The 26,505-nt window shown below is 37.4% G+C and overlaps 1 protein-coding gene across 3 annotated transcripts in view; it reads right to left on the bottom strand.

Moving 5' to 3' along the window:
- plce1 (phospholipase C, epsilon 1) overlaps positions 1–26,505 on the bottom strand; it is a 101,813-nt gene that overhangs the window by 38,226 nt on the left and 37,082 nt on the right. For all 3 annotated transcript variants that reach the window (XM_042507636.1, XM_042507635.1, XM_042507637.1), the window contains exons 6-7: positions 16,711–16,904; positions 15,717–15,859 (exon numbers count right to left, since the gene is read on the bottom strand). In XM_042507636.1, coding sequence (XP_042363570.1) covers positions 15,717–15,859; positions 16,711–16,904 — 337 coding nt within the window. The remainder of the gene's footprint in view (positions 1–15,716; positions 15,860–16,710; positions 16,905–26,505) is intronic.

The raw sequence follows: 26,505 nt of genomic DNA, 5'->3' as shown, positions 1-26,505 counted from the left end.
AGACGATGTTCATCAAATAGGCTGAACAACAGGAAATAGACTATTTGGTCATTGTTATCATGCATGTAGAAACCATCTCCTCCTGTAACCACACGCCTACAAAATAGTGTATGCATACACATATGCAGACACACACTTAAAGGTTGTCCTTGGTAACCCTTGAGATGTGCAACAGGTAGCCATGGAAACCGCAGCGACTGCTCTGCAGGAGCAAAACTTGCTTATTTACACAGTTTGATTTGTGGATCCGGCCTTGAGGCTTCTGTAATGAACTCTCAGCGTGTGTTTGTCGTGGTGGGGGGGGTAAGAACATATAGACAGACTGAGCATAAGAGACAGCTGAAAGCATGGTAAAAAGGAAAGGAAGAAGAAAGAAATAAAAAATTTTACTTGAAAAACTGGAGGTTGTTTGCACAGAGAAAAAAAATCTGTGAAAACAAAGACAGCGAAACAGTGAGAGGGGAAGAGTGAGAGCAGGGGAGAGATGGGAAAAGAAGGCCGAGATAAGATAAGGAGGAGGGAAGGAAAGGATAAGTAGCATAAGTGGAAATTTTGTAGTTTACACTCTGCAGCAGGTGTGAGCTATCTATCACAGTTAGAGACAGAGTAATCCACTAAATCCTTTAAATGTCCTACACAGAGACAGACTACAGGTTTTGAAATATGGTGCATTTACAGAGTCCAGACCCGGAGAGCATTTTTCAAAGAAGTATTTGCATTTAATGAAACAGAATAAAAACTATTTGGAAAAAAAATGGAAATGTGTATCAGAAAGTCTGATGTCAGTAGAATATATGGCCTGTGAATTAAGTCACACAGTGGAGAAAAAGATCACAGTTACTGAAGCATTTCTTACGAGTGTTTTGAAATTATGTAGAAACAGCTGCAACTTGTAAAACAATCGAAAAATGAAGAAAAATGTGGTACAAATCACACTATGTAGTCAAAATGTGAACTCTGATCTGGTTTACATTTGTCATCGGTCAGCTCCTCTCTTCCTATTCTATGGCACATGTATGTATAAGGCCATAAATATAACCTGAAGTTTTGTGTTTACTTTCCATAAAACACTGCCACTTTTACTGAAACTGGTGTGAAACTATTGCAATGCATTAAAAAACAGTATAACAAAATATAAGTACATTGTATTAAAATATATGTAAATAAGATTTTAGGACAGTTTGAAAAAATCAAATCTTCCATCTCTCAAGCATATTATGAGCAATATCTCCTAATCTCTACCCCAGAGCGTTTTTTTACTCGCTAACCTTTTGAAGTGGAAATGGAGACACTCTCAAATTAGTGATATGAATTTCATGACTATCCATCATTCATTTATTCATCCTTTAAACTGGGCCATGCACCAGCAGAAAAGCTCTCAGACCTGACAGTGACAAAAAGGTCTTAAGAGGTTCTGAAGAATTAATTAAAAGCAAGTCTACATTGATACAGAAAATAGAACAAAATCCAACCTTAACATACTGGCAATAAAGACAAAAACTGTGGTATATGCATGATTTCTTAATGGTTCTCCTTAAAAAGGGCCAAAGACCTTCATTTTCAAAGTCTCTAAAGTCCCAAATTAGAATCAGTACATAAAAAATGTGCTTTATCTTGTGTTTTTCATGATATCATTGACTGGTGTCTGCAAAGCGTCACATAAACTGTACAATTATCAGTACTGACAACAGCAAACTGATAAATAAACACTGAAGACTGAATGGAACGAGATCTTGGATCCCAGTAATGGTGATAAGTGTATCTAATATAATCTGCTGTGGACCCATGATTAAAAAGGCCCCTGACCCCTCACAGATCATAAACACTAGATCGGGAAACACTGATGAGTAATATCGAGCATGCAGCCCTCCTGCTGTGAGACTGAGAGAACATGAACCCGGACTAATTGACCATGATCTCCCTGTGATTTGCATGCATGGGTTTGGCTCATCTGTCATGCATTCTGAATACAAATATCCTGTGGGTGTGCATGCGTGTGTGAGTGTGTGTTTAATGGATGCTTTTCCATATGCGTTGGTGGATGGAGTAGATTGGCTGAACATCCGTTTTTCTGACATTTTTGTTTTAAACAAATAGTATGCCATCAAGAGAGCCAAGGGGGTAAGAGTGCAGACTACGTACTATTCTAAAAAAACATTGAATGATATGTGCACATACATTTGCATTTATTATAGTAACTTGAAGTGTGCTTTTTGTGGCTGTATTGTTATACATTAATGACTAGTCCTTATACATGTTTTGGTTTATTCACTGCCGTGTTGCTGATGGTATGTCTACATCTGTCAGTCCAAATATTAACAAAAATTTGATCACAAAAATCTTCTATATACATTTCAAAATTAGCAACATAAACTTTAGATTTAGAGCTGATTTTTGCATCAATCCGCAGTTGGTTTACACACCTTTCCTTTCCACCTTTCACTTTTCACATATTTCTCAGATTTCTTGTTATATTTTAAGGAGGTTAAGGTTTCAGCTGTACATGAATACATTTTAGTGCACACAAATGTTTTCTAAAATTAGGTGATTTGTGATTAAGGTCATCTCATGCAATAGTGCTAACCAGCCCAATCATGTTAAAATACTATAGTCACAAAAAATGAAGCACACAATAGAAACAATTTGAACTTTTAATTCAAACAAGAACCAGAAAGCAGGAACATTCCAGACGATCTGTTCATACTTAAAAGCAAACATTTTTAAGCAATTTATCAGTAGGAAAGTCTAATTATATTTGCCATTGATCATCCAAAATAATAATAATTAACTCACAATAGAAACAAAATTTTTCAATTTTTTTTAAATCAATTTTAATCTTTCAAAATTCAGTTAAAGGTGTAACTGTTCATTTTACAATTGGTTAGCACATGTGCCAACCAATGTGCCAACCAACTCATATTTGATGGTCACGACTGTTTGATGTGTTTTTATGGGTATGTGCTGCTTGTGTAACTGTATGTTTAATTTGTGTGTAAACAATGTGTGTCTTAAGCGGAGCTGTCTGAGGACGCAAAAAGAGTAATTTACAATCTATAAACTTGTATCGCATTGTATCATTTTGTATCGTACTACACTGTACTGTTTCATACCATATCATATTGTACATCTCATATCAAAATGTAGTAGATTTCTAGTTGCCCCCTAGTGCCATCTAATGGATGTATCTACGTCACCATAGAGCATGCATGGAGGTATGTTGGCAGTAGTGTTTACAATGTTTGAAATGAACGGATCTATTTTTGCACATAAGGGGAGTATAAATGACCCCTCAGTCAGCCAATAACTGACTCATGGCCAGTACTGTATGACTGGAAAATCAATATAAAAAGAAACAGGTGAAACCTTTCATCACTGTCCTGAGATGTTTTGTTCATTCAGTAAATCAAATGTACACCAACCAAAGGAGATGAACCTTGAACACAGACTCTGTTGTATTTGTTTGCTGGCCAAGTTCACACATGCACACACTGTTCTCACAACCACGTTTAGAACTGATGACAACTTCACACTGGAGTATGTAGGGCACCCAAACAGGTGCAGCACGAACAGCAAACAGAGTGAAAATACTGTTCACAAATTAACCTTTAACCTCATAAATTCAATCAAATATGCAAGATAATTTCTTTTCTTAAAATCAACAATCTGATTTTGTTTGGAAGATGAAACTGTCTTACACCACAAGATCTGAAACCTGATCTATTGTAGTGTTGCATCACCACACGTGTAACTCTGGAACACAGTGTATTTTGATGTCAGGAGATATCAAAAATATCCCTTTCAAATATCTATTTATTAAAATATAGCAGATTATTATATAATTAATATCTCCAGCCAAACAGCGGCACCAGGCAGTTACTCTACATGGTCATAAACACACTTGTACAACTAAAAATCAACAAGCGCTAGCAAACAAACTGACACACGCACAGCAGCAGCAAACATAAACACACAAAAATAAATAGTGTAAGGAGTCATAATACACAGACGCAGCCAAATACACAGAACAGAAGCAATAAACATTGATCCGTCTGACTGATGACAACACAGTTATCTCAGGGAGTTTCCCTCTTGGATCAAATGTGTAAACCAAACCACGTGCAGACATAAATATAACATTTAGATTCTTCTGAGCTCTCTTTATTGGAGGGGAGGACAAAAACATGATATAGATAAGAAAATTTAACAAAGGCTCCTTTCTATGAATCCAAAGGTTGAGTAAGAACATTGAGTAAGTCACATAATTGAGTCATGTGAAGGTAAATTTGAATTTAAATTTAAAGAAACATGTAGTCCAAAATATTTGCTTTACACTCTTCTCTTCATATGAGAGGTATCGGGTCAAACTAAACTGTGAATGAGGCCCATTTAATCTGCACTGGCAAACACGCTTTGCAAAAAAGATCTTTGCCAACTGTTCAGTGTCTCTGTTTAACTTCACAGTGACTTGACACAAATCAGACACAATACCAGGGTAATGTCGGCTTTGTTTTTGACTGTAAGGTGTATTACTGTTACACCAGAGACAAAACATATCCACAGCCACGTGTGACATTCATTCTTAAGGTCAATTCAGTGTGAAGTCACCCAGAGACCCTGAAATTCTTGACTGTCACACTGTCAGGTTTCTGGTATGAAGGGGTCACAGTGTATGACACTTCCTCACATATGTATGCCAAACTGCTGCATCATTCATTGCATATTTAAACTAGAAGGGCAGTTAGAGAGTGCAGACCTCCACCAAGGTCAAATGCCCTATCTCACAATGTTAGTGCAAGGGGAAAAAAATGTGATGATTTAGATCTGCTCCAAAGTTTAAAGGGCTCTTCCTTGGCCTATGCAACACACTTGTGCAAAGTATCATGAAAATTGGTAATTTTCCGATTATCTTGTTAACAAACAAAAAAAAAAAACCCAAAAAAACACACCGAAAAAATAACCTCCTTGGAGGAGGAAATAAAATGCCAAAGTTTAGAAATGAATTTCAAAGTTAGTGCCCCCTGTAGTTTATACAGGGTGCATGGTATAACAGTGAGTTGGTGGGAAATGTGGTGTCAACAAAAGGTAATATTCAAAAACCCATTTTCTTTATTAAACAGATAAAGAGATTCATACACATTCTGAATTCATGTTTCTCTTTTTTACAAAAAATCAAAAATTCTGCGTTGCAGAGCTTGTTTTTTTTTTGTTTTTGTTTTTCGGGGCCAGTGTTACCAGGTTAAAGCAGGCACACTGGTAGCTGAGCAGCAGCACATCTAGAGTCCCGCTGATTTTTTTCCCGCATGAAGCGTGAGGTTTCCAGCAAAAACAGACAGTGAAAAATGGTATTTTAATAATTACATTGACTCCATACAATCTTTTACAACAGTTTCAATGACTTTATCTATCACAGACATGAGGGAAATATAAATGTATCTGTTTTCTATAAATGTATCTGTTTTTTCTCTAAAAGCCCTCTGACAACGTTTCTGTCAACAGAATCCCTTTAGCTGTTGACACAAGGCGTTTTACTGTTTTACTAAAACATTTGCAGATCTGTGTTGTTGATAATGCAGTAGTTTGCAAATGAGTGGAATAAGTGATTTTAGTTGTGGCAATACAGTAGTTATGACAGTAGGCAACTCTGCAGCAACGTTGCATCAACAAACACTGCTTATGTAAACACACTGCTCATGCATGCAGTGTGGCCCGGGTGTAACCTCCAAGGCACGTGATGTGCACTGCAAGCAAAACATCCTCAATCTTGCAATTCCATATGCAAAATAAAACATAACAGTCATCAGAACCAGAACGTCACGCCACAAAAAACAAAAACAGTTTCTTCCCATATAAGCTCTACAACAGAGCACTTCCAGAGCACTTACTGATGCAGACTCCTACCCACAGACACCTCACCCCTCTCCTCTGACATCATGCACATCTTGGACAATTATCTCTGTACATTGCAAATACACAAGTTTTGCACATCCGCCAATCAATACTTTTAAACATTCAGCACAAAACTGTACTGGTCCTTCATATTAAAAAAGTTTTAGTGTGAATATTTTTCAAGTATATTTTGGTATATTTTTCACATTTTAAGTATTATTTTTCTACTCTACACTTATTTTCTTGTTTACTGCAGTTCTTTGCCTTAATTTTTTATTTCCTCCTGAAATGTTTATTGTTTGCATTAAACACAGAGGCAAACTCCTTTTTTTCCCTTTCTCTTTTTTATGTACAAGAATATGTTGTTGAGATTTCACTTTATGAACATTCAGTCTTTATGAATTTAGTGTATATTCATATGTACTTTAAAGAGTTGAATAAGAGTATGAATGTTAATGCATAATATGTTGAAAATCAATAAGAAATAAAGAAAAATGTTACAATTTTCTGATTTTAAAATCAATTGGTTGTTTCGTATGTAAGTGTTAGATCTTCTATGTTTTTTGTGACTCCAGGAAGAGTAGCTTATATTATGTATCAGCTAAGGGGGGTCCTTATAAAACCATAATATCCTACTTGGCAATAAACCTTATTCTGATTTGGTAACAAAAAATAAGGTAACAAAGACATTACAAACCAGCTAACCCTTTCTTTAAAAGAAACCAGAGTCACACTTTGTTAGTTATGTGCTTTTTTTGGAAGTGATAACAGCAACATTAAAACCTTTTCCACGAATTGGAGATAACAGTGACATGTGAGAAGTAAAAGTCACATTAAAGACACCAGAAACAGACTTTAAGAGGACAAATGGCACTTAAAGAATTCAAACAAATGATCAAGAATCCAAGACAGTTAAGATGCACATTAAATCTGTGAGCCTGCATTTGGCACAATTTAGACAGCAAAAACAGAGAAGGTAACATGCAACAACTACATAGTTCTCAAAGCAGGATTTTCAAAATGGCCAACAATGAAAATTAAGGCACTAAGCAAAATCTATCACCAAAAGGCATCACAAAAACCAACACTACAGATCTGAGTCATGATAAAAAACATTCTTAATCCCTCTTAATGTATCATCAAACAACCAGCTGGTCACATATCATAATCATATTCACTAATTACCACATAAACAACTGATTTAAGTGCTCCTTTTTCATTAACTAAGTCACCTTGATGTCTCATATGTATAATAACTGAGTGCTGACCACACCAGACAACATGTTACAATTTAACTTCCTCGCAGCCATACTGTAACTCACACTTCCTCTACTCACTCATCAGCTTGTAGTCCGTTCTGTGAGAGTGCTTCATGGTTGTTAGATACAGACGGCCGCTCTGCTTCCACACTGACAGTTCAGAGCCAGGGCGACCGAGGTACACTTGTCCACATTTGAGCCTTCAGTCTCTCCTGCAGCTGCTCTCTCACCCTCCCTCCCTCTCTCTCTCTCTCTCTCTCTTTCTCTCTCTCTCTCTCAATCCATTTCCAACTCTTTCCAACTCTCACTGTGTCTTTGCTCCCTCTCACTCACCTGGCTTCTCTCCCTTTCCTTATCAGCAACAGTCCCTGCTCTCTCTCCTAACTACATTCACTATTCCTCTCTCCCTCTGTCTCTCTCCCTCTCCCTCACCCGCCCACTCCTTACTGGCTCCATACATAGTTCACAGCAATGCGCTAGAGTTAGACCAGCCAGACCGTCCCACTACTCGAACACACACTGTCACAGTTCACATACTCATATGGACACACTATAGAAGCAATAGTAGATTACAGTAGATCCAAAAAAAACATTAACCCCTTTCTGTCTGTCTCTCTTTCGTCTTAAGATACACAGAACTATTGTGCAGAAAATTATATAAATTCTGTATTTAAATATAAAACCAGATTCCCACCATGTGACAAGTAAAGTCACACTAAGGTGTAGATTGTTACCGAGGTGATGACATGATACTTCTCAATGAGTCTTCAATGTCCTCTGCTTAATGCATTTACTGTTTATGTGCAGAAGCAATTAGATGATTTGTTTTATCGGCAGAAATATATTAACCACCCATTAAGATAATTGTTAAAGCAAAAATGCCAAATATTCTCAGGTCACAGCATCTTGAACATGAAGATTTGCTGCTTTTCTCATGTTTATGTAATTGTAACTTGATTGTCTTTTTCAAGAGAGTCAAGAACTTTATTGATATTATGCAAAAGCATGACAAAATTGCAACTCTGCCAGTGCCAATGGTGCATACTCGATAGGGAAAAAAAAAACTTACACAAATTTAAATTAGGACACAAAAGACAAGTAATGGTTAATAATGAACATTAAAATCTGAAATCATAGGTACAAAAATACAAGCAAAAGTGAATATGAATATGAATACTGCACATGCCCAATGGTGGCCATCTCCTCAGTCTTGTTAAATCCAACAAGAATTTAGGGATGACACTTAGTCCTTTGAAAAACTGTAATGGGGACAATATTCTGACATTTTATTAACTAAACAATATGGATGTGTGATATATCAAATTTCAGGAAATCATAATAAAAAGTGTCTCGATACCATCATTGGACTGTTGAAATCTACTCTGATATTACATGGTTCTTACACTAGTGTGGCTGCGCTCTACTATCTCTCCTTGTCAAAAACTGTATTGTCTTTGTTTAAAATGGCAGAGAGTGCAATGATACTAGTCAGGAAGACAGATTCCTCTCATTCTTTGCTTGCTATAATTGCTTGCACTGATAAATCTTAACGAATATGCTCAGATAAGAAAATGGCAAATAAAGTAGATAAAAGTGGCAGCAAACAATGAAATAAAGAATTTGAACTTAAGATTGCAGATGCAAGAAGTTAAGTTTGGTTGTCCAAAGAAATGACAATGGCAAAAAAGCACAAATCAAAGTGATAATATTGAGATATGTATATTTTGATGTTCTGACCAGATGATGGTCAGAACATCAAAAATGAAAAGGCATTTGGCAAATCACCACCCAAAAATGATCACAACCACAACAACCTACAGTGAGGAAACACTTCAGCTGGGCCAAAAGACTCCAAAAAAAAAAAGCAAATAGAGCAACACTACCCCATAACAGTCTGAAGACTAAAGAAATAACAAGATTCATTGGTAAATACATTAAAAAAAAGAATTGCTTTCTGTGGTAGAAAACTATAGATTTCAGAGGTTAGTAAACATGGCAGAGCCCAAGAATACCATTTTATTAAGTATACATCTTTCTATTTTGTATTATGGAGTTTTTATCATGGTATTATCCCACTGTGAATATTTGGTTTTGTTACATTTGTATTAAATGATAATCAACAGATGAAACAATGCTAAAAATAGTTGTTAGTATCAGCCTTACACTGCACAGAATAAATGTATGTTGAATAACGCAATTTACCGATGAGAGATTCATTCAAATGCTAGTTAGCATATCTTTTTGGTTCGAGAAGATGTCGCAAAACAGAACGGCTACAGTATATGTTGGCAGCCTGTGTTGCAAGGAGTGTAACATTCACCCAAAGTCAATTCAAAAGCATGATGTTATTTGTCACAGCTACATCCAGCACAGATGTTCAGCTCTTATCTTGGCCAAAATATTCTCTTTGATTTCACCAAAGTGAACGCAAAATCATGGTATATTTGTACAATATAGAATACTGTAGTGGGAAAAAAAAGTCACAATCCAGTCTCAGAGGACTATTTTTAGCAATTATAGCCATGTTAACAATATGTGCTCTTGAAATCCTTGAGACTTCCCTCCAGTCTGATTCCCCACCACATCTGCTGTCAATACTGAGAGGCAACACAATGTACAATGTCGAGTGAGAGGAAGAGAGAGAAAGAAAGAAGAAAAAAAACACCAATACTGAGCTGAAAGGATGGCAGCCTATTACTGAGCTGCCAACTTCCTTTTTAGCCAAACAGTAAATTGTGCTATAAAGGAAACAAGGTCAAGAAAAGCACTTTAACCATTCCCGTTTATAGTTCACATGAATATGGCTGAATCCCAGTGGTCCCCAGTAGTTTTTCTTTGGACCTAAATAACTGCAACTGTGTATACTCTGACAGTAAAGGGGGCAACAGAAGATGAAGGCACAGACGTTTCGTGACATCCACTATTTGAAGAATAACAAATACACCACAAACCTATAGGACCACTTTATTATTATATGTCATGCATTATGTGTGTAATTTTAAAACCTGATTTATGTATTTTGTTTTTTGATGTTTTTGCAAAAGATGTGCTACCATAGCTGCTGTCTGTCTGTCTGTTTGTTCGTTTGAACTTACTTACTTACTCAGGATTCCTACAGCTTAAGGCAGGTTAGATTTAAGACTTTTTAAAGGCCACTCAGATGTTATCATTTATTTTGAATTTTTACTAGGCGACATAATAAAATAAATAAATAAATCCTATTTTACATGCATTTTTAAGACTTTTGAAATATTTATTTAAGACATTTTAATACAAATTACTGCCCTACTTTTTAGATTAATGAATTCAATGCCTTATTGCCTTTGAAGACTTTTGAAGGATCTGCAAGAACCCTGTTTCTACATTGTAGCTGTTTTGGTGTTGGTGTTATTAGTGGTTTCACTGTTTCCTCAATTTCAATTTTGTGCCTAAATCAGTACAACCTCCGGTCTGCACTTTTGCTATTTTCAATAATTTTTGTTTTAAAATTATAAATCATTTAGCAATTAATGTTACCTTTTATATCTTATGTCTTTACTCTTTTATTGCAAATATGCAACTATTATTATGTTTTATATTTCATTGCTCTGTTAAGCACTGTGAATTGCCCTGTAGTACGAAATGTGCAATACAAATAAAGCTGCCTTGTCTAACTTGCCAACGCATAAGTTTACTTATATAAACAAACACATGAAACACAAACAGCAACACACAGTGACACTAATGGATATGCCCATGCTTTCACAAAACATATTTAAAACGTGCTTTATTACACATGTTGCACTTGGTGAAAACCTCTCCTCTCAAAGCTTAAAACATTAACAGTATTTAAGCTGACGTGGACTGGGACGGCATCGAACTTCAAACATTTCACTCCATGTAACAAAAACAACTGCTTGTAATTACTGACATATTCAGCAGTGATTTATGACCTCCTCATTTCTCAGTATCTGTGTTTAAGGAGCACACACAAAAACAACCTTGACCTTACCCTTGTCATACCCAGTTTAGATTTTTCCAACACCAGTATTTGTCTTTATAGGTGTCAATAGTTTACCCTCACAACAAAAGCTTGCCCCAGACATGTGCCAACCCAACCTGTAAAATATCATTTATCATCTCAAAACGATCCCCCTGACCTGCTACTATCACCAACCGGCTGCTATGGCACAAGGAGAACATAAGTCATTCGCATACATCAGAGGAACCAGCAAAATACTTTCAGATCATTACAGTCGATGTGGCACTTAAAGAAGGTCTAGAAAAACATTCCACCTTTCACCACTCACATTAAAACTCTAAGAATACACCAAGGTTGGCCAAGAGATTATCCCAGTAATCCTTGAAAGCATTTGGGCCAGAGCCATAAGTTTGTGAAGTTGGACTTCACGCTCCAGTTTTGCGTCCACTATACTGAATGTTAAATCAATGCCTTATTTGGATTGCAATGTTGCCCCGAATTTTCTTTTTTTGTGAGTGCCTGTGTCCATGTGTGATCATTCTGTGCCCCCTCTCTGAAATCAGAGGTCTTTGCTGGTCTGCAAAAGCAGCACAGGCTGAAATCTTCATGAGTTTCTTTTTCCTGCGCTAAATTTGAGTTATGGAGTGAGAATTGATCAGTCTACCAGTTTGTGATCAGATTGATGGATTAGGAAAGCAGCTGCTGCTGGGGTAGGTGAAGTCAAACTTTTAGACGGCTGGGTACATGGTTTTCATTACAACGCAGCCGGTTTCATCCAAAATAGATTGAATAAACTACGGAAAACACTAACATGAGAGCGCTGTTGTTCTAAGACATAGAGTGTTTTATTTTTTATATGAATTAATACATTTTCAGTTAAGTTTCACTTTCACTGTGCATGGTGTTATGCTCCTCTGTCTGAACAGTGTAGTGCTCAGAATAACAAATAGTATAAATATTCCAGCAGCGCTCCTAATGAACAGTCCAGCTCCACAAATGGAAAATTAGTATGTGGAAGCAAATGCTGATATTGTGGTGGGCATCAACAACTAAATGAATGTTTAAGAATAGGAATAATATAAATGAGCAAATAATAAAATTGGTATTTTCATGGAAACACCACCTCATTATCTCACAGGCACAACTTAATAGTGCTGCAAAGTTTAGACAATTAATTAATTAGCCAAACTTGCAACTACTTTGATAATCACAAAATCATTTAAGTAATTTTCTAAGAAAAAAAATAAATAAATAAATCATTTACTGGTTCAATACTTCTTAAATGTAAGACTTTGAAGTTTTTTTTGTCATACATGATGATTAGCTCAATAGCTCTGGATTTTTGGACTGTTGGTCAAATAAAACAGGCCATTTGAAGTCATCACCTTGGAATCTGGGAGATCATGTTTCATTATTTTCAAACATTTTTTGGCACAACGATGAATCAAGTAATTAATGTTAGTTGCAGCCTTGTGACATAGTATGTTATAATTATGGGAAAATAAAGTCTAAATTACCAGATCCATACAAAATAGTGATTTTTTTAACTTCCCTATTTAACTATTTTAACTTCCCGTGTCTGTGCACTGCATGTGCACAGACACGCTGTATGACAAATGCAATGACTGCAACCTGCAACCTAATTCTAAAATAAGGTATACTGTATACTGTAAGAACATCCAACATTTGCCATAAGAAACACCTGCATATAACAAATACATGTATTCTTCAATACTAACACTTAACACACTCCATCTGAACTTTCACCTGTGAAGCGCTATTACCACTAGAATACAGAAAAAGTAGGTTTCATTCTGCTTTTTTCCTTTTCATTTCAGGAAGAGGATGAAGGCTAAAAGAAATGTATGAAGAGAGAGCACAAAAGCTTTTCTACAGACATGACATATAGGTGAGCCTCACTGGAGAGGATAAAAAAAAAAGCTCCTTTGATTACCAGAGGAGATGGACCACTTCAATAGACAGTGGTGTCACACTGTTTCTAAACTTCCATCTATTTCAAATCCGGTCAAGGTTTTTTATGACAAATTCATGCCTAGATTCTGTATGAAAAGCTTGCACAAGCCAGTACAAACTAAAAAGACTGACCCTCTTTATTCAACAGGCACAGGGAGCGTCCTGGTTCTGAGGCTGTACACTAAACAGAACAAACAGAAGTGCTTTGTCTGTTAAGGTTGAAAAGCATCATATAAGGATAGTCTATTTAACATTTACAATACTTTGCTGGCAAGTTTTAGGTGCTTTAGTATTCATTTCTAATTGATTTAAAAAAGTTAGATTAAGCAAAAACTTACACTTCAGAGAATAAGAGAAGGTTGTTCTGTTAAAACACTGAAGAGAGGAACAACACCATAAATGGTAAGAAAGCAATAACTACACAATCACTATCCAAATTTGAAACTTCAGACCTTCCCAAAGCTTCAGAATAATGAAATGTCATTCATGACATATGAATATTACTTTAACCTTAAAAACATGGTCTTTTGAGTAACCATGCCCCATCTTTAAATGCCATTTGGAGTCAGTCTGAGCAGTTAATTATTGCTAAAAGTTTAGTTTTTCTAAGTTTCTCTTTTCTTTGATTATTTTAAAGCTTTCAGCATTGTACTCAGCTGCGGATCCAAATTTTTAAAACAGCAAAATTACAGTATGTTACAGGGACATTACTTTTTCTGGAGACAGTTACTGCTCATGTCAAATCATTCAAATGGTACAGCCACAAAGGTGCTTTTCAAGCATGTTGTAGGCTTGAGGTGAATGGCAGATCAGAAACATCGCAACAATGCAAGATCTGGGTTAGCTTTGGTCAGAGACAGAGACAGTTAGACAGGGAGTTTCTTGTGCCGTGTGTGTGTGTGGTGTGTGTGTGTGTGTGTGTGTGTGTGTGTGTGTGTGTGTGTGTGTGTGTGTGTGTGTGTGTGCCTATGAAATCCTAGTCCTGCCAAGACTTCTAAGCTGCTATGTGTGCGCGTGTCTGGCTCTATTCTGTTTCCTGCAACACCCATTAGAACAGAACAGTGTGTCATGTTGAAGATATGTGTTCTATGAGTGTGTGTGTGTGTCTGTGTGTGAATGTTTTTTGCCCTCTGAAAGCTTTTCTGACAAAAAATACAGTTTTTATTATTAAAATGATTAATAATAAAGAAAAAAAAAACAAAATAATCATGTTAGTGTGTGTGTTTTTTTGTATGTGTGTGTGTCTGTCTGTGTGTCTCCTTGATCTTGCCAGAGACAGCCTGTCCCCTGGACCAAAGCCAGTGGAAATTAATGTCAGGATCGGCTTACATTTATGTCATATGCAACTTCATCGTAGAGAAAGTGGACCAGCTGAGCGACTGGTGGGAAGATGAAGTCATGTGAAGAGTAATGGAGACAAAGTGACAAACTGTGTGCAGGATGAGAATTTGTTTTTTTTTTCTTGTCTTATTTCATTTTTAAAATGAACCCTTTAATGTCTTTCTCAAGGCATTTCAGAGGCAGAGTTAGCTATGCCATGTGGTTTAAAAAGGAGAGCAATAAGTTCTTAACATTTCAATTCAGTGGTATTATTGTTTACATCACTGTTGCGAAAACTAGCGAGATCGCTTTCCGTTTTTTTCAGATCTTAGCAACTATTCAGAGTGACTTCTCCTACTCCTTTGCTGCAGATAGCCAACACAACTCTGTTCCTACTTTTGTTTCGCTTCTTATGCGACGTACATCAATCCTTCATTTTTCCCAGGAGATTTTACCCAAAGGCAGACAGAATTGCATGGTGAAAGTGAGGCTAATGGCAAGTTTTTTTCATTGTTCTACTGCCATTACATAATGAAATTAATATTAATTTCAGAATTAAATGTTTCAACAAAAAAAGTTGTCTCTAGAGGCTTTAAGCACAATGAAAGCAGGTATATATGTATTTTTGTGTGTGAAAAAAACACCTAATTAAATTCAAAATATCACTCTTGGGCTTTTCAGAGGATCATGTTTGAAGTGCATATAACCTCTTTTCAGATATTAAGACATGATCTGTTTTGTTTGTGTGCATAAGTGTTGTGTGAACCTTGTGATGTCACGGGGCTTTTTCTTCTTCCCGTGTGTCTGACACCACTTCAGCATTGTGTGTGCATGTGTGTATAAATTAAAGAATGGAGTGGGGAGCGTAAGGGAGAGAGAGAATGGTTTGAGGAGAGAGGGAAGAAAGCAAAGGAAATAAAGAGAAGAGTAAGAAGGAAAGGGCAACCGCTGGGATCAACTACAGACGTGCTTCTATCGACCCAAAACCCGCTGTGGATGAGGAACCGTGTGGGAAAGGAGCAGAGAGGAAGAGAAGAGTGGAGCCGTAGAACACATGGGAATACTGAGGGCCTTTTCTTCACAGAATCAAAGAAATACAGAAGCTCTCTCCACAGTTCCTCCTTTACTTGTCATCGTGTAGTATGTAACTGCTGATTTCATACTTCACTTATGAATTGGGTGATATACTACTGTTGGAACACAAATTTAACTATAGTATACTACTTTATACTAAACAATAAAAGTCTGAATTTGTACAGCCAAACATAAAAATAAACTAAACATTTTCTATACACATAACACAGTACAGCACCTACCTTTCAGCACGGCGTGGCTGTTGGGGCCTGGGGGCCAAGGGTAGGGCAGAGCGGAGCGGGCACCAAGAGCTGTTGTGGCCTCTAGCAGGGCTCCTGTCAGCAAGGAACACACTGATGTCCTCTGGCCACAGGCACGATAAAACCTAGAAACAAATAATAAGTCAACATGAGGAAGAAAAAACACAGTTAAGTTTGGCTGTGATTCTAATCTGTACTAGAGGAATACCACAAAAGTTGGTTTTGACCCAATACCAAGTAATATAAGGCAAGATATCAGTACCAATATGATACTTTTTATTATTAAAAGCAGCTTCTGTACATTCATATAGGGATGAGCAGTGCAAAGTGATTTGTGAGGCTGAGAAAATTTGATTGGACTAAAATATTAAACTGTATGCCTCGATATTCCTTGCCTGAGCCTTTCTCTCATGCTATCGTGTTATTTAAGTGCATACAGTAGTGGAGACACTGTACTATTCTAGATGTGTTCAGGACGACAGAATGCTGTTTGCACTTGACCTTTGACCAACCAAATTCTGATCAGTTCATTCTAGAGTCTAAGCGGAAATTATTGCCAAATTCGAGGAAATTCCCTCAAGACCTTCTTGAGATACTGCGTTCACAGGAATGCAATGAAAGATGTCACAGCTGCCTTGACCACTGACCACCACGTTATTATCAGTTTGTCGCTTAGTCCAAATGGACGTTTGTGCCAACTTTAAAGAAATTCCCACAAGGTATTCTTGAGAAAATAATTAATTCATTAATTAATTAATAAGAATCAGACAGATAGACGGTCACAATGACCTTGACCTCAGACCACCAAAATCTATTCAGTTCATTGTTGAGTTCAAGTGAACATTTGTGCCAAATTTGAAAAAAAAAACAAAACTGCGATAACGAAAATGGGTCAACAGACCTGCAATGTTTCTGGCCTCAGTTATTGCTGTTACAGAGGCGTGAAAACTATATTTGATAAAAAGTGGCTACAAACCTAGGGGGATGTGAAGGATGACAACGCCAGGGACCAAGGCATAGGTTGAGGTCCGCACTGGCTGGACTGATGCTGTTAGTGTGCAATGGCCAGCGGGACTCTGTGAGACACACACATCCAGGGCAAGACAGCAGCAGCTTTTTGGCGGGATGAATCAGGTCGAGTTCCTCTCTGTCCTGCACATAGTTGTTAACCTGTTGAGAAAGTAATTTACAAATGGGTCACTTGTGTAGTTTAAATGGACATTATATGTATAAATGAAGGTACAGTTTTCATAAAGTGCCCACAGTTCCAGTAAAACACAGTAAATACTGTATAAAGTCATTAATGCTCAATTGACCTTCGAGTATGTATAAATAGAATAACTGAGATGAAAGAGATTCAAAAGCTTTCTGGCAAAACTACCTCATCCGGTGGCATTTTCAGACTGTTATATAACATTTGAATCAGAGGTCATTGTCACCAGCTCCTCTGCTGTGGTCATTATTGGAGGCAATGTCCTCTCGGGAGAAAAGAAATCAAAGCACGTTAAGAAATCATTAATACAAAGAAATACCACTGAGGCACACAACAGATAAGAAGAAAGGTGGGAAAGGGATCCTCATAGAGATCATCATAGCGAGACAGATAGATGCGTAGGTATAGAGAAGGAAAATAAAAGAAGGAGAAGGTGGGAGGCAAGAGAGAAAGAAGAGACGTCATCGAGGAGTTTGAACTGAGCGCACATTTTGACCTTAAAGAAAAGCCTCCTCCTCCTTCAGTTCATGCTCTTCTCGGAACAAAATCCATCCGACGTAAAAGAAAAACACTTATCGAAACTGATTCACTTGTACTTTGTCCTTGAGTGAACCTGCAGACGGGCACAAATTTCAGAGAAAAGCCATTACAGCAACATTTTGTGGCACTGTGAGTGGGCGCTAATGCCTTCAGGAGAGGTGGATATTACAAAATTGGACAAAATCGATACTGGTGACAGAGTGGAGGGGATGAATGCAATACAAGTTTAATGAGAAAATACAGCTTGGGTGTAATTGTCAATAACTGCTGTTTCATAATAGTGCCAGGAAGGAGGTAAGTGAAGGCCATCAGTCCTGGGATTATGGTGTAAATACTAAGAATTAAGTAAATCGAGCACTCTTTGACTCTTTGAAATATGTCCTGTTTGTGTTAAGCGTCGGTAGCGACACACGCGCGCGCGCGCACACACACACGGCCAGCTACTTTTCTCAGTGGGATAGGTTTCCTGCATGGGGTGTAGGTCTCGCTGTTGTCAGATCTAGGCCATCCCAAGGGAAAGGAGACATACCAGCCCGCACGTTCAGAGAGTAAGAGAGCCAGTGTGAGGGACAACACACACACACACTCCTTTCTCAGAAACAAGCCAATGATGTGAGACGTACTATATTGACCTGCATTCCTGCAACAAGCTTATTACTCACTGCTTTCAACAACATTATGAAATGAAAGAAACTGTGATTCAACACATAAATGCAAATAACATCTCATATTTTGTTTTCTTTCTTTATCCAGAATATTCACTGACTCGCATTACTGGTAGAAATCAGAATCTCAAGACTGTGCATGTCCAATAAAGAGACACTTAGTCTCCTACATTAAATGTTTTTTCCACATTTAATATGAAGCTAAAAGCAAAAAAGGCAAAGCTGGCCTTGGTCGTACATAGCACTCATGCCTCTGTTATTTACTCTACATTTAGATGGGCAGGCTTTTAGTTCATTGAGGCAATATATTGTGTTTTCTCGTAACTAATAAACAAAACCCAAACGATTTGGGAGAAGAGAAGTTTTTATGTCTTTCCACATTCTTTGAATATTTCAGTGCTGATTATCAAAGCAATAGAAATATCTATGGAAATTACTAAGTGGCTGCAAACAGCCCAAAACAACAGCTAATAATGGGCTTTGTATTTGTGTCTCTAAATCATTACTCCATGCTGCTGTGCAAAACAAAAGAGTGGAAAGGAGGACAATTAACACAGTATTGCTTTATTTTCATCAGTCGACCGGATAATATTTCTATCTTGTTTGATATTTTTGCCTTTTGAGGGCCCAGTGTGTAGGATTTGGCGGAATATTGACAGAAATGGAAAATAATAAAATAAATATGTTTTCTTTAGAGTATAATCACCTGAACCCTACCATGCAATACTTTACCACTTATTGTGTTATAATATTTATAGGCCATATTTCTATATGATTACAGTAAAAATACTGCACACCATGTGTGTATTTCAGTTATCTTTTGTAAGTATATATAATGGTCATACAGCATCTGTGTAAGTGAAAGGTGTCTGTAGTGTAAATAGATTTTATATTATTTATTATTTTCAATTGATTTTTTGCATTTTCTCTTGCTTCTGATTCTTGAGCTGCTGTAACATATGAACTTCCCCTGTGTGATTACTAAAGTCTTATCTTTTTTTTTTTTTTTACTGCCTAAAATCATGTTTGTTTTGGAAAGAGAGAAACCTCTGTGGATAATGCAGCTCACAGTAAAAACCTCCTGAAATGCCGAGATGCCACTTAATCCTGGACACTCTTCCTTTAAGATTGCTATTTCTATATTTATATTATCCTTAGCTTGAGGTAATTCTACTCTACTTCACATTTTGTGCTGGTACAAGAATTTTCATTCCAAATTTTTACATATAGCTTTGTTATTGTGACACGTTTCCCCTGGGACTTTTACTGTTGTCTACAATAGCAAGAAGGCCTTTAAAAAAACAAGGAAACAATAAATCCTGGAGGAATTAATTGTGCATGGGATTAGCAGATCTTTCAGACTAATAAAATCCACTTAGCGTGTTTCTGTGGAATGCCCTAAGCACTTAACTTACTTTCCCTCTGTTAAGATTGGTCTCCTGTGATCATTTTTTCTTTTCAAACATAAAAACATTTTAACAGGATGAACTCTACTCTAACAGTAAATGCTAGCCCTACTTTAACACACAGACCAAGAGTCTGAAAGAGGTGACTAATGATGCAGAAAATGCTGCTTGTGTGTGTGAGTGTGTGTGTGTAAGTGTGTGGGAGAGCCTGACTCCAAATGACACTGCAGGGAATGTTTGTGCTGCTTCTGATGGACACAAAGCAGCTGTCTTCACTCACACAAACAAACAAATTCATATTCAAACTCCGCGAGATGACTGTGTAACGATGAGTATGTTCCCTGTTATATATATGCGCGAGTGCACACACACACACACACACACACACACACACACACACACACACATTGTTCATACTTTGTGCACACAAAAACCATGATCAAAACTACACATCCCAGAAAGTGGAAATGATTCACACTAATTATTGAAGATTAAAAGTGCCTCTTCAGTCTTCCGAGTTTCAGGTTTCACAGATGACTCAAGACAAGTGAATCCATAAATAACAAGGGTGGAATGTAAATATTCTCTTGTTGTGTATTAAAATTAAAGCCACGTGGGAATTAGTGACTGAGTGAAGGTGCGGAAAAAATGAGCAAGCTATTAACTGGTTTTAACATCCATTATGGAAATAAATTAATAAATCAACAAAACCATCCATTGTCACCAACACTCTTTGATCTCAGTATAAAACATGCAAACTACAATGCAGGCTTGTAGACAGAAGGACAGAAAGTGGTCTTTCGTTTAATATCACCACAGTCAAATCAGGTATGGAGGCAATAATTACATTTCAGCTATATAGTACAGGTCATCTAATACCAATATAGCCATCATGTTCTCCTTATAGTCATTTACAGTACCACTGATGCTGCCACTTAGCAGAACTATAGCTATACGAGTCAACTGCCACTAATACAACTCTGTAGCTCACATTACACTGTGTGTGTGTGTGTCTCTGTGTGTGTGTGTGTGTGTGTGTGTGTGTGCGTGTGTGTGTGTACACAGAAAATGCTAATGGCTTAAGCTCACTGAGAATATCTTAAAGCTGCTAGAGGCAGCTGCACTGATTGAGCTCCACTTACAGTAAGTTAAAGTCTGTTCATCTAATCATTGTAGCAATAATAACTGTCTTACAGTGCTGCAAAGAAATTTACATTTGTAATGACAAGCACATGTTGTCCATTTTGCAAATACAGTATTGTACATGTAAAAGAGATTTCTGTTTCCCTGTCAGATTGAATTTTTATCCAAATTAAGTGATAAGAGTTTTGAGACACTCAGTACAAATTAATCCATTATTTAATCAACCATATTTATTATTTCATTTTTTTTAACCTTAACTACTTTCATGGTGTAATTTTCAGCTGCATTAGGCAGCCATGTTCAGTAAAAACCCACTGCACACTACCTATCAGGCAGAAATTTAGCAGCTAAACAGCAGATATTTCTCAAAAGCTGGTAGAGAGCAAAAGCAGAGCTTAAAGTGAATCACCACTGAACTTACATTCACCAACGGACAAGAAAAAAAATCAATTATAGCAGGTTGAAATATTGTGTAATCCATGTGTGCTACCTGCTGAATACTGACACTTGTTCTGTGAAAGACGCTTAAATTTCAGTTGTAATATAAAAAAGACCCATAAAAACTCATATTCCTTCACTGATGGAGACTCTCAGAATGATGAAGCAATGGTTTTGGATTAAGGGTCTTAGGTAATTTCCTTGTGACGTTGGCTTTGTGGTTCCAATAATTTCTGATGCTTCAGACTGAGTATTAAGCTCTTTTCTTGATAACTAGAATTACTTGCGATTACCTCGCGGTTGTATGCCTCCACAAACCAGTCAAGTTCCACTTACAGTTTGCATCCATGTCTGTGAAAACGTGGATGCTTCACACAGAGTTATACAATCAGCAGTTTTCAAGTGGCCACACAAGATTAGTGGTACCAATTAAGTATCAGACTAAATGTCTCCTCTACTGTTCCTGAGTTATGGTGTTGCATAAGGGCCAGAAAAGTGTTGTTTTGCTGTCTGATATGATGTCACACTGAAGTTGACTTTTGGCCCTCTGGATATACATTTCAAAACACTTCATTTTATCCTATTAGACACTGTGTAAGACAATTGAGTTATGGCCAAAAAAACATGTTTTGTTTGGTCACAGTGACCTTGATCTTTAATTAACCAGTTCATTCTTGAGTCCAAGTGGAGGTTTCTGCCCAATTTAAAGAAATTTCCTCAAGGCATTTTGGAAATATCACATTCACAAGAAAACAGATGGACATATGGATTTATAACCCAAAAACATAATGCCTGCTGTCACTGCCATCACTGAGGCACACAAATATTGCCCAGAAAGATATTCCTCGCAATCACGTTTTCTCTCCTACTATTGTGGGTGATATACCCACACAGAGATACACAGGAGAGAAGCTGCATCCAAGGATAAATATTATGTGTTGTCACCAAGGTTAACTACTGAGAGCTTATATTCCTTAATAACAGTCAGTATTAACTAATGAAAACTCTAACAATCCTCTGAACAATAAGAACTCTCAAGCTTTCTTTTTCTTACTTTTAATTATTCAAACAGACAGCTTCCTGTTCACCCACTGTGAAATGACATCAACAATCTGACTGCCAGGGTTCCCACATAGTTTCATTGACAAAACTTTTCAATGACCCATAATAAAATTTCACTTTTGGAAAGCATGCCCTTTGCTGTGTCTGTGGCACTTGCTGGCTTGGTTATGGTACTTTTCTATACACACACGCAGGAGAGTCTTGCTTCCACCACACTATTTCATATTCACGCATAACTTGTCATAAAGGGAAAGCCTTGGCCGGTATTAGTCATAAAAAATTAGAACCATGCGAGTTTCCCATTTGTATCAAGCAGCAAATAATTTTAGTTAATTTGCCCTGCTTGACTTTGCAAGTCCTTTGATGGGACTACTGCACACTGCAATAATGCTGAAACAACACATCATGCTGCCAAGTCGACACATATTAGAGCTACATTACGTCAACAGCTAATTTACAGGAATAAATATTCCATTAACATTACATTATGTGGAAGATTACTTTGACAATTACTTCCATTATACACGACAAATTTAAAAAAAAAAATTCATGATTTTTACTTATTTCATTACTTTTTTCAGGCCTGGAAAATGAGACTGTGAAATTCCATGACTTTTCCTGGTTTTTCATGACCATGGGAACCCTGAACACTCCAGTGTGGTTGGATGATATGTCCTATTTTGAGGCTTCCTTCTACCTGAAAAGTTCAAAGAGTTTGTCTTTCCCAAGGACAGGGACCAAACCTGTAACACTGGATACAAAGCATATTCATGAACTGAAAGCGGGAAAAAAAACATGTTATGACTTTCATATTGCTGAAAACCAGTCATTTCACCTACAGTTATGAATGAGTTTGCCATGGAGTCCCATTAGTGCCCCATTGGGTAATTTCTCTGCCTGGCAACAGCCATTCTGGGAAAGGATTAGCACGGGGCACCACACAGATCTACTGAACTTTGAGCTGGAATGCACGGGCATACATACACATGCTAAAATCCAGGCATGCAAACACTTTATGACTCATGCCCGTGCCATTATGTATATCATACCAGACACATACAGTATGTATGAGCATGCAGGACACTGGAGAGGCCGAAGCTTTCTCCCAGAAATCCAGCCACCCATACCCCGACCTCTTAACTTTGATGTCTCTGGTCTACCTCACACACTCACATACTCCCACACTGACACCCTGTCTCAGTCGCATACACACTCCTCTTCAATTACTCTAAATGTTGTCCAGTACTCCAAGGCAGAGATCCCATGACACAGTATAGCCCAGCTGTCTATGAAATGCTGCATTGATGTGTCTGTACAGTACATTTTCCCTCCTACTAAAAACACACTCAAGGACACAGACCATATTCTGGTAAATTATTCAAAGTACTCACTTGGGATGAGACAAATCAGTGCATTAGTACCCTGCCACCCCCCACATACTCTCCCACGAAGCTGACATTCAAGGAATAGAAATACATCCTTTTGACTGAATTCTACTTTTAGAGGCATCATGGAGGGTCTAGGTCAACTGAGGTCAGTCGGGGGTCAGCGTTAAAAGAACTCTGTTATTCTGGTCTGTGGACTCCGAGCTGAGGTCACTGGGAGTCGTCAGCCTTAACCCTTCCTTCACTACAGTACTTGTTTATTCTGATCTTGGTTTATTTTGGTCTTAAACGTTAATTTATAATACTTGGGTGAATTTTCTTTGCACGAGGGACCAAGATTCAAGTCTTCTGGCTTGAGAACAAAAAGCAGAGCTCAAATCACATTAAGTATGTAACAGAACATAGAAAAGGGGCTCTGGACAGCATGAAAAACCTACAGAATGTGGCATAATGTCCTCATTTTCTTATCCCATTAAATGTCTCCCGATATAAACTTTTCTACTTGTTTTATCAAAAATATAGATTTAATAATACATATCAATTCTGAATAAAATGGCTTCAATTCTCACTTTCTGTACTGTTGATACATTGGAGCCAACTACACTTTCTCACTCCTTATTTCATTTCTATTAACTATTTTTTGGAAGTATCTCAACTTTACTTATGTTTTCACATTTCTCTCAAATTTCAATGTCATATACATACATATATATATCAAAGTATTCATACTTCATTAAAGTACTTACTGTAAGTATTTTTGGTGTAGTATCCATACTTTTCTTCAGTTTTTATATTTGTCAACTTTCACTTTTACTCCACAACATTTCCTAAATAAAACATTACTTTTACTCCACAGCATTTCCTAAATAAAATGTATACTTTTACTATTTACCCTTATCAATTTCATGAATACAAAATAAAATCACACAGTTCAGCGAATCAGTAGTCCTAGCTTTAAAGTTAGATCACTGCTTAGTTTATCATATGAGGGCAAGTCCAAACCAAGTGCTCTCAAAGCTGCAGCTACATCTTGATTTTCAGTCAAGTCCATACTACACGTGAGATAAGATGCAACATGCTTGGGTGTTTATTCCGCTTGACGATAATACTGACTTCATGATTTTAAAATATATATACTCTCATGGTATTAACAACCAGTGGGGGATGAAGTAGCTGAAGTATACACTTGAGTCAAGTTCCGATACCTTTCCAGAAATTGACTTATTAGAATATTACTTTAGAAGAGGTCTTAAATTATCTGCTTTTTACTGCGCTTAAGTATAAAGAAAGTGCATATACTTTCAACTTGATTTAATCTTTTTTAATATTGCTATTTGATAACTCTATGTTTCTGCCATGATAAAAGGGCAGTCTGAGGTCAATAAATCTCAGCTGAATCTTACCACTGCTTCATTCTTGGCTTACTGTAAATCACTGGAAGATTTAGGTCTGAGAAAGCCCCATATTCCTAAAATCCCTCATACCACTTGGACTGTGTTTTTGCTTTAATGGGTAAGAATGGAGTCGAAATGTGCGCACTGCCTGCCAACCCAACATGACAAGAGCGCTTAAATCGACTGCACCTACTCTATTTGAAAACTCGGTGAGGAGCCAGGTATGTGCAGCAGCTCTGGTATCTCAGCACCCAGACACTCTCACCCTGCCCATCATGGACCAAACCAGAAGCTGTAAGCCAAGTATACCCAAACACGCCAAGCAGACATCGCACCTCTCAAACTGTACATGTGAAATTTCCTATGTGTGTGTATGTGTATAAAAAAGTACTCGACTCCCTTTGTCCCAGCAACTCCTCATCCTGGTTTGCATCACGAAGAGACAGACAACCTCTCTGCACTGTCCTGCTCTGCTCTGACCTTTTCTGCCGCTTCTGTCTCCACAAGGTAATGTTTGCTTTCTCGCAGCCTAAGCCTGGACTGTCTCACCGCTGACTGTGCGCTGGGCTCATTTGTGTGTACAAGCTCAAGCTAAAAGTTGTGTATAGTTATATGTGGGTAGACATAAATTGTAAGAGTATGGTTTTTTGTGTGTAGTCATACACGCTGTGTATACATGTGTTTTTAAGTGTTTTTGAAGACACATAGTTCTGTCTGAGGGTATGTGAATATATTGTGTGTGTAGGTGGTCCATGCACTTAAGTCAGTGTTACTTAGACTAAACAGAAAATGGGATAAAATACACACAGACACACTTCAACATCTCTCCCTAAAGAAAACATATTCAGAAGATCAAAATCCAACTGAAATTTCTGTTATGACATGAGAAGTTTGAAATCAGGCACGAGAAAATTGTTGCCTACAACAGGTTTAGAGATAAGTACAAACCGTACGGATAAACACAAATCTAAACCTCCTATTCATGCTTGACCTCATTTTCAATGCACTGTCTTGGTCCCACGGTTACAAAACATTGTCTTTGTGGTAGTTTCAGCACTGTAATTCAACCACATTTAAAAGATGAAACGGGAGACAAGCGGTGTTTACAGTTCATCGACACGCACAGTGAACTGACAGCTAAAGCAACTCAAATGGACCCTGAGGAAATGCCTGAGTGAAGACAAACAAGACAGAAAATGATTTCTGCAACTGAAGAGAAATGGACACAATATGAAAACTGAACCATAAGAAGGCTCTGGTTATCACACATGAAGTGGTGAGTTTGTTAAAAGAAAACCCCTTTAGTGTGACTCACGTCTTGGATCAGGCCCTCTGTGGCTCGGTGGGTGGATGATGATGATGAGGATGATGATGACATTTCTAGGGTTTATACTCATGCGGGTGTGTGTAATGTGGGTGTTGTAAGTGAGCAGGAGTTTGGGAACCCCCGGAAGTTTTTAGGAGTGCTTTCCCTGGGATTCCCAATAGCTGGAAGAATAAACTATATTCACAAGTAGTTGCTTTG

This window comes from Plectropomus leopardus, chromosome 19 (assembly GCF_008729295.1).
Source record: "Plectropomus leopardus isolate mb chromosome 19, YSFRI_Pleo_2.0, whole genome shotgun sequence".
NCBI classification, from domain to species: domain Eukaryota; kingdom Metazoa; phylum Chordata; class Actinopteri; order Perciformes; family Serranidae; genus Plectropomus; species Plectropomus leopardus.
This window is presented reverse-complemented; position numbering and strand designations above follow the sequence as displayed.